Source organism: Lathyrus oleraceus, chromosome 3 (genome assembly GCF_024323335.1).
Source record: "Lathyrus oleraceus cultivar Zhongwan6 chromosome 3, CAAS_Psat_ZW6_1.0, whole genome shotgun sequence".
Lineage (NCBI taxonomy): Eukaryota > Viridiplantae > Streptophyta > Magnoliopsida > Fabales > Fabaceae > Lathyrus > Lathyrus oleraceus.
This window is the reverse complement of record NC_066581.1, coordinates 431,006,997-431,022,579: the sequence shown is the minus strand read 5'-3', so window position 1 is coordinate 431,022,579 and position 15,583 is coordinate 431,006,997. Positions and strand designations below refer to the sequence as shown.

General features: G+C 39.6%; 1 protein-coding gene across 1 annotated transcript; it reads left to right on the top strand.

Moving 5' to 3' along the window:
* The first annotated feature begins 1,091 nt into the window (after positions 1 to 1,091).
* LOC127131574 (uncharacterized) lies at positions 1,092 to 1,970 on the top strand. Its single transcript, XM_051060488.1, has one exon. The coding sequence runs from the start codon at positions 1,092 to 1,094 to the stop codon at positions 1,968 to 1,970; it is 879 nt and encodes a 292-aa protein (XP_050916445.1).
* Positions 1,971 to 15,583: the final 13,613 nt, after the last annotated feature.

Genomic DNA, 15,583 nt, shown 5'->3' with positions numbered 1-15,583 from the left:
ACGAACGTAAGGGGTGCTAATACCTTCCCCTTACGTAATCCACTCCCGAACCCGAATATGGTTGCGACGACCATTATTCTATTTTTCAAAGGTTTTATCGATATTTCCCTATTCCTTCATTGGGATAAATAAAGTTCAGTGGCGAATCTGTTCGAACATAAATTTTTTCGCGACCATCGCGAGGAATCGTATTTTTCGAGATGCGACAGATGGCGACTCTGTTGGGGAATAGCTCCAAGCAAAAGAGAGTGAAGCCTAATTTAGTTCAGTTTCTGTATTGTGTGTTAATCTTGTTCGTGTATCTGTTATTTTTTATTCTGCTATTATTATTTTGTCATAATTATTATATCGTGATTTATTGACTATGCCTTATTTGGGGTTCTCTGGTTGGTGATACTTTGTGAGATAGGCTCTCCACCCGAGTATGAGAAAAACCATAAGATTAAGTTGGTGGTTGCATAGTGGGCGCCCACAAGGAGTCTTCCTTGTTGGGAAGAAACGAAGACCCCGCCTAGAGGAGATTCTCTTGAGATATTATTGCCCGACGAGTCTTCGTCACGATGATAGTATTCTCAAGTTGGATCAATGACTCTAGGGACCTTTTAACCCATTATATCTGATGGTTATGTAGTATCTACCTGAAAAGTCCCAAACTTATTGGGTTATTACGAAAGCCCCAATCAGATGAGATCCCTTGGGTGTATTTCTACCTTACAGTGGTATTCCCAACCTCGATCTATGACTCTAAGAACCTTATTAGAACCTTGGACTCGAGAGTTGTGTAGTATGGACCCACTAGGAGTCTTCCTTTTTGGGACCATACGAAGGCCTCACCCAAACGAGACTTAGTTTGGGGATGTTATTTGCATGAGTTTTCATCATGACAATAACTTTCCTGAATATTAATTGATGACTTTGAGGACCTTTTAACTTTAGAATCCTCCCAAAAGGGTTTTGTTTAGTAACCAAGAATACCCACTATCTGTATATTAACCTACATATGGCACGCATAACATCATTCATAGCATAACACTCATATTATTTTATTTTCAAGGAATCTGAGTATCATGAGTTGCAGGAATTCAAGAAACATGGAATCAAGAAAAAGAAACATTTACTCTTTCAAGTTCAAGGATCCCGATCTAAAGAGCTTACGTGACTTGGTCTCTCAGATGCACCCGGTATACAGAATCAACTTTGGGAAGAATTATGGAAATCTGCTCAGCATCCTCAATCAGCGAGTAGACTATACAACTTTAATCACTTTGGCCCAATTTTATGACCTACCTTTAAGATGCTTCACGTTCCAAGACTTCCAACTAGCACCAACATTGGAAGAATTCGAGCGTCTTGTCAGGATTCCTATGAAGAACAAGCCACTATTTAGAGGGGTAGATGAATCTTTGCCCCTTGAGGTCATTGCTAGTGCGCTTCACATGGATGAAAAGGAAGCAAAGGCTAACTTAGAGACCAAAGGGAATACCAAAGGAGTTTCACTAAGTTTTCTCTTGGAAAGAGCTCATACCCTATTAAAAGCAGAAAGTTGGGATGCTTGTTACTCTGCTATTGCATTGGCCATCTATGGTGTTGTCCTGTTCCCGAATATGGATGGTTTCGTAGACATGGCTGCCATTTGTGTTTTCCTTACTGGAAACCCAGTACCCACTTTATTAGCCGATGTCTACTATTACATAAGTAATAGGTATGATAAGAAGAATGGATTGATTGCTTGTTGTGCTCCTTTATTATATCAGTGGTTTCTAGAACATCTTCCAAAGACAGGTGCTTGGGTTGAACATATAGATGTTAGTTGGCCTCAGAGATTGGGATCACTCCGATCTGAGGATCTCTCTTGGTACTCCAAAGAATACATCAACATGGATATCATAATCAATTGTGGAGATTTCCCAAATCTACCGCTTATTGGAACTCAAGGATGTGTGAATGCTAACCCAGTTCTATCACTCTGACAACTCGGCAACCCAATTGAAGGCCCTCCAGAGGCAAATTCTTTGGAAGCTTTCTTGTTACTTGACTTTGGGGCTGAGAATCCTAGCTTATTCCAGCGAATCAAAGAAGCTTGGAAGAATGTCAATCAAAAAGGGAAAGCTGAGTTAGGGAGAGCAAATGGGATTACAAAAGAACCATATTTTCAGTGGGTAAAGGAAAGGGTGCAGATGATTAAAATGCCATTTGTTATTCAGACACCTATACCTCTTCCTGAACCTAAGCTCACCCATGTCCCTATTGAAGAAATGGAGGAACTCAAGACTACCGTGGCAAATCTAGGAAAAGAGAATGAAGAGTTGCAGATAAAACTCCAACAAACCATCAATGAGAAAAACAATATGAAGTGGGAGCTCGAGAGAAAAGAGGCACAGCTTCAAGCCCATTTAGAAAAGTTCAACAAGGAGGAGCATAAGAGAAAAATATCAAGGTGGGATTAGAACAAGTTGATCATTGTTTGGATACTCTTAAGGGTCAACTACGACAAGCTCAGAAAGAATGTCAAGACAATGAGCGTTGGTGGCATCTAGCCACGAAGGAAAACAAGACGATAAGGGATACGCTTGGGGCTCAGATAAAAGAGCTCACCAATTCTGTTCGTCATGCAAAGGCTGAAGTAGATCAGGAGCGCCGACTCAAGAACATAGCCACTGAAGCTTCTAGGGTGTCACCCATGATATGGGAGGAGAAGTGTCGAGAAGTAAGAGATGCAAGGGAGTTTGTCAGCTATTGGAAGAACCAGTTAGAGTCATTACGCCAAGACAACTCCATATGGTTGAAAGAGCGAGACTATGTGATTGAAGATTATGAATCCTTTAAGAAGACCATAGACTTCTTACAAGGAGATAGGGATATGTTTCGTGCAAAACTCGATGGGCTAGTAGGGTTCTATAATTGGGCGGCTAAAGAGTTGCCATGGAAGTTGAGAGACGCAGTCGAAGAGTTGAAAGAAGATAGCACTCCTCCGGCCATAATCATTTTCATTTTGCTCTATAAAGGGTTGCTGAAGAGATTCAATGAGGAACTAGAAGAGCTTCATGCTAGAAGGCTAGCTGTTTAATTTGCTTATGTCTTGTATTTTGTTCCTTTAACAAATGTACTTTTGAACTATGACCTTCTTTGAACCCTTATGTTATGTACTTAAATGAATGATGTTTAAAAATTACTTCATTATTGCTATTCTAAGTATTTCTTGTTTCTTCGAATTACTAGCAACTAATGAAACTCGAATGATTCCCTGAAAATGAAATATGCATAACATTGGCATCTTCACTATATGTCACGCTTCATAAAAATTTAAAAAAACTTACCCAACCTTTTTACCCTTTATCCAGCCACACTGACTAATCAACACCGATACGAGACGCGAAGAAAATAAAAGATGACATTAGAGCAAGTTGAGGCCAATCAGGTTACCATGAGGACAGACATCAATACGATCCGAGAGAAGATGGATCAGTTGTTGGAGACAATGCTCGCGATTGCTCAGAGAGAGAGGAGTAAGGAGGAAGAAGCTAGGGAAAAAAGGAATGATAACACGCCAGGTCTGAATCCCCAAGACGAAGGTTACGTCCCCACCAAGAAGAGATTGGTTCAGATACCGGTAGGAGGCAAAGGAGATGGAGATCGTGTAGAGCCTTCTAATACGTCTACTCATCATGGATCCGAAATTGGAGATGACCAGTATGATGCATTCTATATGCCTGATCAACCAAAACCTAAGATACTTCTAGATCCTGCTGCAGATAGGCTCCGTGCTCTGGAAAAGAAAATCAAAGCCATAGAAGGAAACAATATCTTCGGTGCTTCTGCCATGAACATGCGTTTGGTATCGAATTTAGTCATCCTGGCTAAATTTAAAACTCCTTATTTCAAGAAATATAAAGGACAGACTTGTCCAAGAAGTCACCTGGTAATGTACTTCAGAAAAATGGATGCTCATACCGAAAACGACAAACTACTTGTACACTGTTTCCAAGACAGTCTGAGTGGAGCATCTCTGAGATGGTACATGAGCTTAGAACAGGGGTGGATTCAAAGTTGGGAGGATTTGGCTGACGCATTTCTCCGTCAGTACAAATATAACTTAGATATGGCACCCGACCAAATGCAGTTGCAAGGGATGGCTATGAAGGAGAGTGAGTCATTCAAGGAATATGCCCAGCGGTGGAGAAAGTTGGCTGCTCAGGTAGAACCACCATTGTTTGAGAAGGAAATGACCGGGATATTTGTATACACCTTGAAAGACACATTCTTCGATCGATTAGTGAGTAATGCAGCATCTGACTTCGCACATTTAGTCACGATTGGAGACCGCATAGAGAAGGGGTTGAGGGATGGAAAGATTCCAGGAGCAGTGACGACACCTAGCGCACCGAAGAAGTATTCTAGAGGTTTCCCGAATAAAAGAGAAGCTGAAACAAACGCCATATCCAGAAACTATAAAGGGAAGCAAAAAGCTTCATATGGTCAAGTCGCCGTCGTGGTGCCTATACCCTATCAACAACCAATGCTGCAACAACAAATGTATCAGCCACAACATCAACAACATCATCATTAGCAAAATACAGCACCGCTAAGACAATTCAGGCCAAGACCTCCAAGAAGGAAACTTGACCCCTTACCAGTACCTTATAGTCAGATATTCCCATATCTTCAAAAGGAGGGCCTTATAACATTGAGGGAGTTAAAACCAGTTGTTTTTCCATATCCACTCGAATACGACGCTAACGTCCATTGTGAGTTTCACATGGGAGCACCTCGTCATACCTTGGAGAATTGTTTCGCATTTCAAAATCGGGTACAAGACTTGATCGAAGCAAAGGTCGTTTCTTTCACTCCAAGACGCCCGAACATGAACACCAATCATATGCCAACGCATAAGGATGCTTCCGTCAGTGCCATTGAGGAGAGTGATCAAGGAAAATCGATCTATAAGGTTGAAGAGATTCAAACCCCTATCACAATGATAGGAGTACAATTACTGAAGAGTGGTCTGATCCCGGAGGAGCTGGTTGCTGAAGAGAACGATGAAGGGTTGAGGAATTTTATACAACAAATGTTGGATCGAGGCGAGTTACAGATAAATTGTCGCGTCAAGAGCAAGCGCCAGGAAGAGATAGTCGTGGTGGACATCCCCTATGATGAGGTTAAAGTAGAAATACCTATAAGCCTGTTGGTGATAGAGTTTCCGGCACCATTCGAATATAAAGATGAGAAGGCAGTCCCGTGGATATATCAACCCAGAGCTTTTAAGCAGGGGCAGGAAGATCAACCTTTGATGATCAACGAACCAAATGTCACTTCAATTGTGGGGCCAGCAGGAATGACGTGTAGTGGCCGGGTGTTCGCACCAAGAACTGCTGATACCTCTGAACGAGCTAAAGGGAAGGAGGTTGTTGTCTATATCCCCATCCCTAATCAAGGAATGCAAGACATGCACTTGTCTCCTAAAGTTTCTGCCACTCGTGAGGAGGCTGAGGAGTTTTTAAGAATAATCAAGAAAAGCGATTATAAGGTGGTGGACCAGTTAAACCAAACACCTTCCAAAATCTCCATGTTATCTCTACTGCTCAACTCAGAAGCACACATGAATTCATTGTTGAAGGTATTGAGCACCGCTCAAATCACAAGGGACATAACTGATCGCGACTTTATGAGTCGAATTTGGGGTACAAACTGCAAGTGCACAGTTCTATCGCGTAGTTTTAAAAGATATCGATCCCACAAGGACTTATGAATCGATATACCGTTATCTAAGGTTACTTCGTAAAGCTAAGGCAGGTAATACTTTGATTGTTGGGGGGAAAAGCTAAAACTAAAATAAGATCTAAAATTAATATTTAATAAGCGGATATCGGTATGTAATTCGTCGTAATTAGGGAATCAATTCTTTATTGGTTTCTTGGTTTTAAAATGAATCTTTTCAGTTGACGCTATTGGTTAAAAGTTTTATCTCAAACTCTCGCTCTGTTGAATAAACTATGATTTTATATTAACGTAGCTGTCACTTATAGTTAAGTCAAAAACCACTTTTTGAAAACAGTAGAATCCGTAGAAACTCTTTTTAAGAAAACATTAATCGTTTAAACACCCTTATCTCAAACTCTCGCTCTGTTGACTTAGGTTATATAATTAAACTCAAATGCTTAACTCTCTCCCTCACATTCAATCTTTAAAAATACTTTTTGAAAAAGGTTAGAATTTAATTAACTCTATAAATTGCTCTTGCCCTGATCTAGAATTAATGTCCAATTTACACTGTCCAGTAAAAACCTCAAACTCTCGCTCTATTGATTTTAACTTCTTTATGTCTTTTACTTTCGTACAAAAACTTTGTTATTAAACCTGTAAATTGAGACCGTAAAAAGAGTGATTTTAATTTTAAACTTAATTAAACCAACTTAGTTTTGATTCCTTCATTCCGCTTACTTTACATACCGATACCTAAATAAATCAGCCAGACATGCTAAACAGACTTAAATAAATAACATGCATAAACAGATTCATCACATGCAAGCAACAAAAATTAATAATAAAAACAAGCATATATAAATTCAACAAATAAATAAAGAACCTGAATAATTAAATAGCAGTCTTGAACACTCCACCACAGACCGGTTGGATTTGTTCTTGAGTTCTTCAATCAGGCAGAAAAATAAAACGAAGGAATAAAAAAAACTAGATTCTAACGTAAGGTTAGATCCGGTAAAAGATACACAATAGTTTCCGGTGTAGAAACTATTGTGCGAAAAATTAATTAAGAGCTGGAAAAGAAAATAGAATTGCAAAAGGAAAACAATATAAAAATTTGTCAAAGTAATACTGTAAAAATATGCCTAAGCTGCTGGAAAAAGAAAGAATACGAAAACGGCAAAAATCTGGAAAAAGGCGTGGGACCCTGAGCTTTCCAAAAAGCTACTATTTATATGCCACCTCCTGCAACTGCTTCCGCGTCAAAAAGTCTTCAACGTGCAGAATAGTTGGGCGTGGAAATAGGGCTCAACTCTCTCTCAACGTCTCTGAAGCGTTCCTTGTGCCTCAAATATAGGGGAATGGTGTGACGTCCGTCACACCATGTGTGACGCTCGTCACACAAGTGCATATAGCGTGACGCTCGTCACAACCTCTGTGACGCTCGTCACAGGCACAACGCCTGTGCCTTCTTTGGGCTGGGCTTGGCTTTTGCTATTTGTTTCCAGAAACTTCTTTTTACACCTCCTTTTCTTCCTTTTTTTACTTTTGCTTCAAATAGATACCTGAGATAAATAGGAACGAAATACCGCGTAATATCTGATAAAATGAAATAATTTAAAGTAAATAATAATATAATTTAATTGAATTAAGTCCTAAAATGTGATATAATTTCGTGTTATCAAACTCCCCTATACTTAGATCTTTGCTTGTCCTCAAGCAAAATACGGTATAGAACTTAAAAAATTTAGCCAGGTGAAATTTCAAAACACGCATCGATTCGTATTAGGTTGCATGTAAACTTTGTTTAGAAGTGACTTGAGTTTAATCTTGACATTGACAACCACCGCCACAACCTCAGATAACCTCACCTTATGCAAACCAGTTCAAGTAATGCCCTTATAGCTGTCCTAGTTCCTTTACTTTATTTCACCCGTTTTCATTCTAGCGAAATCACATTAAGCCCTTTATCTTTTCGCGCACATAGTGGAGTAACCGGTTAGTGATTCTGATCCCCTTTTTGCTAGAAGTTCTGGTACATAAGTCAGATAACTTCGTTATTCAGTCCATTGCAAATTGCGGGGGATCGGACCGTAGTCCGCCCTACCAAGTTCAGTACCAGATACCTACTGAACCAACTCATAATGGATCTCTCGTATTATGCTTTTGTATGATCTGCAACCTTTAGATTAAATGATCTGGTAAGGATCACCTAACTTAATTAGTGCATTTCCTGATATATATTTTTTTATGTTACTTTGGGAATCATTCACTTATATTCATCGGCTCTCCACGTAGTTTGCTATTAAGATGGTGCTGACTTCTCGTATAAACTACTTGGGGTTACTATAAGGTTAAAAGTCCATGGACTTGATATAATAGGTGCTTATCCTGATCTAACATGTTGAGGTTCTTAAAGCGTTGTTATGGTAATAATTTTTGTCTTAATTTCACTCAAGTTTTATAAAATAAGCGACCTTTATACTTATCGGGTGTGTTGAATTTCTGTTATGGCTCAAGAAAATTGAGGGGAATAGATAATAAGAATTTTTCACACTAGGGACTTGACTTAAAATAAATATATATTATTATAATTTTTTATTTTTTTTTCATAATAAGAAAGGGAAATAACAATGAAAGGGAAAATAACATACTTGAAAAGGAAAGTGGAGGATAGAAAGAACATGGTTTTCCCCCCCATACTTAAAATAAACATTGTCCCCAATGTTTTAAGGAAACAAAATGAAATATGAAATAGAAAGGAAAAAGGAAAGTTAAGGTTGCCTTCCGCCTCTTGCTCTTGGGCCTGGTGATCGCTGACGTAAGTCTAAGTTGTCGAACCTGCTGAACAACTCAGTGAACCGCTGATTGGTTATGGTATTCCTCTCTTCCTGCTGTTGTTGCATTTGACGCATCATTTGCATCATCTCGACATTCTGTGCTTGCATACCATCAATAGCATCCATGATATCGTCGTTGGTTGCAGGCCTTCTTCGTCGACGACGTCGGGAGGATGGGCCAGCTGCAGTATCGGAAGGGTTGAGCGGAACTGATTGTTGTGCAGGAGCGTTATCACCTTGCTCCATTTCTTCGAACTCGTCTGCAGACGGGTTTGTATGCCAAGGCTCGGTAGCTTCGGGAGCATTCAGATCATAGAGGTGGCGGTTGGGATTGGTGACATCGGTTAGGGAAATGTTGGGGAGAACAACGCTTGGGACGGCCTGGTTATTCACCATAAGGTAATATTTTCCGCCTATTCGGTTCTTTATTAGGCGGCTGGACCGACAGTAGCCTATATCCATAAATAGGGGAGGTAAAGATTCTAAAGTTTGGAGTCGGTCCCCTAGGTTTAAGCCAAGTGCTATGGTGGTGATTAATCCACCAATTATAAAAGGTTGTCGGCCTCTAGCACATCAGGTGCGGATATGATGAAATAGAAAGGAGGCGGCGTTTACCTTAGTATCCGGTTCGAAGACGCAATGGAGGAAGAATAACTCCTTTGAGTTGACCTTGTTGTTGTTCGGTCTTCCAAAAACGGTGTTTTGCAAGATGCGGATAAAGTACCGGATAATTGGGTTATGTATGTGGGAAAGAAGGAGCTCTTCCCAGTTGTTGGCATCAATACCGGAAATTCGCTTGAAAAGATCGAAAACGGCAACTGTGTTCCAGTTTGAGTTTGGAGGTATTCTGGGGTGTACCTGACCTTCTATGGGAAATTGTAGCATGGTACTCAATCGGTTTTGGGTTAAGGAGTACTCAGTGTTGAACATACGGAAGGTTGCGGTACCGGTTAAGAATTCGTCCTCACCGGCGGGAGTGGTGTAGTCGTATGAACTTAAGAATTCTAAGGTTAGGGAGGGGTAGGTGGGTTGATTATGAGTGCAAAGGAAGGTTAAGTCGGCAAGGCGGAGCATCCACTCGATACCTTGGAGTAATCCTAATTGTTGTAAACAAGTTGAATCGGGATACCTGGTGGAGACGATGCCTCGCTGTTGGAAACGCTCGAATTGCTCCCTTTGATAATTTTCATCTTCGGATCGGAAGATGATATTTCCGAAATTCTGGTTTTCCGCCATAGTGATGAATGAATTTGAAGGAGTAACTTGGAAAGAAAAGAAATGTATTTGATATTAGAGAATGGTTTGTGGTGAATGAAGGGAGGTTTGGTGGGTATTTATAGGAAAGAAATTTGGAAATTGGAAAGGAGGTGGTTGAAAAGTAAATAAATTTGGGTAAATGTGAATAAATGGGGAAGATAAAAAGTTGAAGGGTGTAACGTTCGTCTCCAACGGCACTGTAACGTTCACCTAGTATGGAGGGTGTTACGCTCGTTACAGATGCATGACGGGCGTCACAAGTACTTGGCGTGCCGTTCGTCATAGATTGTGTGACGCTCGTCACACAGTCTTTTTGGCAAGGCTTCAGCTAGCGTTCTTCATAGTTACTTTGGTAATATATTTATTTTTATTATTTTGTTTTGCTTTTGATTATTTTATTTTGCTATTTAATTTTCCTGCACGTCATTCTACGTTGCACAATGATGCATATATATATTGTTCTTGAATAAGTCATGTAGGCAGCAACAGTAGAGAGCATAATAGATATTACATAATAAAATGAATAAATAGCTTCAATAAAATAATCATAATGTAACAAGGAGAAAAACAAAAAGTGCGAAAGGGAAACAAATGCGAATATAATTTGAAATAACATTAACGAATTAATCTAGCTTAAGACTAAATAACTAAGAGAAACAAATAAATTCTATCCATCTGCACGATCTCTGGCCGGAGGAGCAAAGGAGTTAACACGGTATAGCAACTCGTGAAACTGGTTTGTCATACTGTTCATGTATCCCAGAAATTCGTGCCTCAAGCTAGTGAACTCTTCTCTGAGGGCATCTTGTTCTGACATCAAAGCTTCCATGGCAGTGTTATAATCAGTTCCGGGCATATGATGTCTAAGGTCGGGTATTGCCGATTCTTCGGTCTGAGCAGGTTGAGGAGGAGGGTCAATATCATGATATCCAGATGGTGTCTGAGGATCTGATTCAGCATAAGGAATTTGGTCATCATAAGTCTCATAGTCATCACAAATCTCATAGTCCTGGATGGATTCAGTGGATCTAGCAGGAGAGGGGGTTTCGTTCAGATTGTAGAGCCAGTTGTTGCGGTTGTGAACACTAGTCCTAGGATCGGGCATGGTGAATAGGCAAAGAACTTGGTTATCAATAATAAGCTCAAACTCATCAGACCCTAGGTTTGCTATAAACAAAGTGTTGAAGAGGAAGGGTATACTCATAGTAGTAATGCCACAAAAAGGGCTTAAGTCGAGTATAGGCTGACGTAATCCAATAGCATTACCTATCATAGTTATCAAACCGCCTATTCGGATTGGTGCTCGCTCATCTTGGATAAGGTGGTCCAAATTTGCTAACATAAAAGTGGCACCGTTTACTGGACGGTTCTGGGAAGCACAAAATATGATGAAGAGTTCATCACGTGAAACTGTGGTACTGTTTGGCTTCTTCCCAAATAAGGTGTGGGTCAGGATCTTATGGAAATAGCGAAAGGTCGGGTTGTCTATGTTTCCAGAGAGAAACTCATGTTCCTCGGGATCGTCATTTCCAGTCAAGTTACCCCAAAAGTGTTCAAGTTCTCTATATTCTAAAAGTTCCTCTTGGCTCACTGTGAATGTGTCAAAGGATGTAGGGAAGCCTAAAAGGTTGGTAAAATCTTGAATATTAAATCGGTACTCCATGTTAAACATTCTGAACTGTATAAAACCTCTACTTATTCCTTTTCCATGGCTGGGTAGATAGATCAGAGAACTAAGGAATTCTAGAGTCAGTCTCCGGTAAGTGACAAACTGTCTACGGATAGGAGCGGTTTCCCACCCTATTTGATTCAGCAAATACAGGACACTTTGTCTTAGTCCAAGGGCAGTCATTGCCCAGTCATCAGCATACAGGCTAGGTAGCATCTCTCTCGTGGCTAGTTCCTCAAACTTTTGTTTCTGAGTTGTTCCTCTGAATTTGATACCCATACGATCAATATGTCCCATCATGTTAGTGTTAGCTAGAGAAAAGAAAAACAATAGTTTTAGTCAGGATTTGGCCAAATGCCGAAAGAAGAGAAAAGTTTTTAATAAATTAAAATAAATTAAGAATGAATATTAAACAGAAATTAAAAGAATAATTAAGGAAGAAATAAAAAAATAATAATAATAGAATAATAAAGTAATTTGTGGGTCGTCTCCCACTAAGCGCTTTGTTTAATGTCGCAAGCTCGACATAAAAACAATCAATTATAATCTACGATTTCTGGAGGCATTTCGTCTAAGTGCAAGACTTGCGAATCTCCATTGTTTTCTGCATAGTGATAATGTTTTAGACGTTGCCCGTTTACGGTAAATGGTTCCATAGATTTACCTTTAATTTCTACTGCTCCAATGGGAAAAACATTAGTGATTTGAAAAGGACCTGACCATCTAGATCGTAGTTTTCCCGGAAATAACTTTAGTCTGGGGTTAAATAAAAGGACTGTATCGCCTTGTTTGAAGATTTTCCTTGATATGCGCTTGTCATGCCATTGTTTTGTTCTTTCTTTGTAGATTCTGGCATTTTCGTAAGCGTCTCTTCTGAGTTCCTCTAATTCGCTTATATCAAGGATTCTCTTTTCACCGGCGGCTTTATAGTTTAAATTTAGATTTTTAATAGCCCAATAGGCTTTATGTTCTAATTCTACCGGGAGGTGACAGGATTTTCCATAAATTAGCTTAAATGGGGTTGTCCCTATGGGTGTTTTGTAAGCAGTTCGGTATGCCCATAAAGCTTCTGGTAATTTCAATGACCAGTCTTTCCTTGAAGTGGCGACTGTTTTTTCTAGTATCTGTTTGATCTCTCTGTTAGATACTTCCACTTGCCCACTAGTTTGAGGGTGGTAAGGTGTCGCTACTCTATGTCTTACGCCATACTTAAGCAGTAGTTTTTCGAGTACTTTGGATATGAAATGCGATCCACCATCACTGACAACTATTCTTGGGACACCAAACCTTGGAAATATTATATTCTTAAAGAGTCTAGTTACTACTCGTGTGTCGTTTGTTGGAGAAGCTATAGCTTCAATCCATTTTGATACGTAGTCAACTGCCACGAGTATGTATTTGTTGCCGAAAGAGGATGGAAAAGGTCCCATGAAGTCTATTCCCCACACGTCAAAAATTTCGACTTCCAAAACGCCCTTTTGTGGCATCTCGTCACGTCTAGATATGTTTCCTGTGCGTTGACATCTGTCACATTTCTTAATAGTTGCATGTACATCCTTCCATATACTTGGCCAATAAAAACCGGCTTGTAGGATTTTAGAGCAGGTCTTGGATGTACTTGCGTGTCCACCATAAGGAGCGGAGTGACAGTGTTGGATTATACTTTCTACCTCTTCTTCGGGTATACACCGACGGAAAATACCATCGGGACCTCTTTTAAAAAGTAAGGGGTCATCCCAGTAATATTGTTTTATATCATAGAAGAATCGTTTCTTCTGTTGGTACGATAAGGTAGATGGAACTATCCCAGCAGCTAAATAATTGACGAGGTCAGCGTACCACGGTGTAACAGATATTGCTAAGGTAGTTTCTACCTGTTTATCAGCGTTATTTTCTTCTAAAGTAGCTATAAGCTTATCGTACGAGAAATCATCGTTAATTGCTGTTCTTTCCGGTTCATGGTTCTCAAGTCTAGAGAGGTGATCTGCTACTACGTTTTCAGTTCCTTTCTTGTCCTTGATTTCCAAATTGAACTCTTGTAGTAACAGGATCCATCTTAGGAGTCTAGGTTTTGCATCCTTTTTAGTTAAGAGGTATTTGATAGCAGCGTGGTCAGTGTAGATGATTATTTTGGCTCCGACTAAGTAAGAACGAAATTTATCTAGCGCAAACACTACTGCTAGAAGTTCTTTCTCGGTTGTGGCGTAATTCATTTGTGCTTCATCTAGAGTTCTACTTGCGTAATATATAACATAAAGCTTTTTATCTTTTCGTTGTCCTAAGACAGCACCTACAGCGTAATCGCTGGCATCACACATTATTTCAAATGGTTCATTCCAATCTGGTGTCTGCATTATGGGTGCGGAGATCAGTGCTTGTTTAAGCGTTTGAAATGCTTCTAAACATTTATTGTCGAATATGAATTCAGCATCTTTCATCAATAATTCGGTCAACGGTTTAGTTATTTTAGAGAAGTCTTTAATGAATCGTCGGTAAAAACCGGCATGTCCTAAGAAGCTTCGTACTTCTCTCACAGTCTTCGGAGGTTGAAGGTTTTCGATTACCTCTATTTTGGCCTTGTCTACTTCAATTCCTCTATTTGAGATGATGTGTCCTAAAACAATTCCTTCTTGTACCATAAAGTGGCATTTTTCCCAATTAAGTACTAGGTTTACTTTTACACATCGCTCTACAACTTTCTCTAGGTTTTCAAGACATTCTTCAAAGCTTTGTCCGCATACGGAAAAGTCATCCATAAATACTTCCATGATGTTTTCTAGAAAATCGGCGAATATTGCCATCATGCATCTTTGGAAAGTTGCAGGAGCATTACACAAGCCAAACGACATTCGTCTATAAGCGAAGGTACCAAAAGGGCACGTGAACGTTGTCTTTTCTTGGTCATCAGGGTGAATTGGTATTTGAAAGAAACCTGAGTAACCGTCTAGATAGCAGAAATGTGAATGTTTTGCTAATCGTTCTAACATTTGGTCAATGAATGGTAAAGGGAAATGATCTTTTCGGGTTGCTTTGTTTAGTTTCCTATAGTCAATGCACATTCTCCATCCTGATTCGATTCGTTTGGTTATAGTTTCTCCTTTTTCATTTTCAATGACTGTTATGCCTCCTTTCTTTGGTACTACTTGTACAGGACTAACCCATTTGCTATCAGATATAGGATATATGATACCTGCCTCTAATAACTTGGTTATTTCCTTCTTCACTACCTCACTTAGGATCGGGTTTAGTCTTCTCTGGTGTTCCTTAGAAGTTTTACAGTCTTCTTCTAACATGATGCGGTGCATACAAATAGAAGGACTTATTCCTTTAAGATTGGTGATGTTGTAACCTAGTGCGGTTGGATATTTTCTTAAGATATGCAGGAGTTTTTCTGTTTCGAGTGTTCCTAGGTCAGCATTAACTATCACTGGTCGTTCAAGCTCTAAGTCTAGGAATTCATATCTCAGATTCTTGGGAAGTGTTTTCAGGTCTAAGGTTGGTTTCTTGAGGCATTGCGTAGGGTCCGGTGTTATTGCTAAACATTGGTTAAGTTTTTCTTCTACAAGGTAGTCAGATGATTTGTCTTTTTCTAACTCCGTTTCTTTTATGCATTCATCGATGATATCCATGAAGTAACATGTATCTTCTATTGCAGGTGCTTTCAAAAATTGGGAAAGGATGAACTCAATTTTCTCTTCTCCTACTTCGAAAGTGAGTCGTCCTCGTTTTACGTCTATGATTGCACCGGCGGTTGCTAAGAACGGTCTTCCCAGTATAATGGGTGTAACTTCATCTTCTCTAATATCCATAATTATAAAATCAGTTGGAATGTAGAATTGGCCTATGCGCACTGGAACGTTTTCAAGAATTCCTACAGGATATTTTACGGAACGATCTGCTAGTTGCACAGACATTTTAGTTGGTCTTAATTCTCCCATTTCAAGTCTCTTGCATATGGATAAAGGCATAACACTAATACCGGCTCCTAAATCGCATAAGGCTTTGTCTATGACAAATTTTCCTATGTGACAAGGTATAGAGAAACTACCTGGGTCTTTAAGTTTAGGAGGCATATTCTGTATTATAGCGCTACATTCAGCAGTAAGTGTAACGGTTT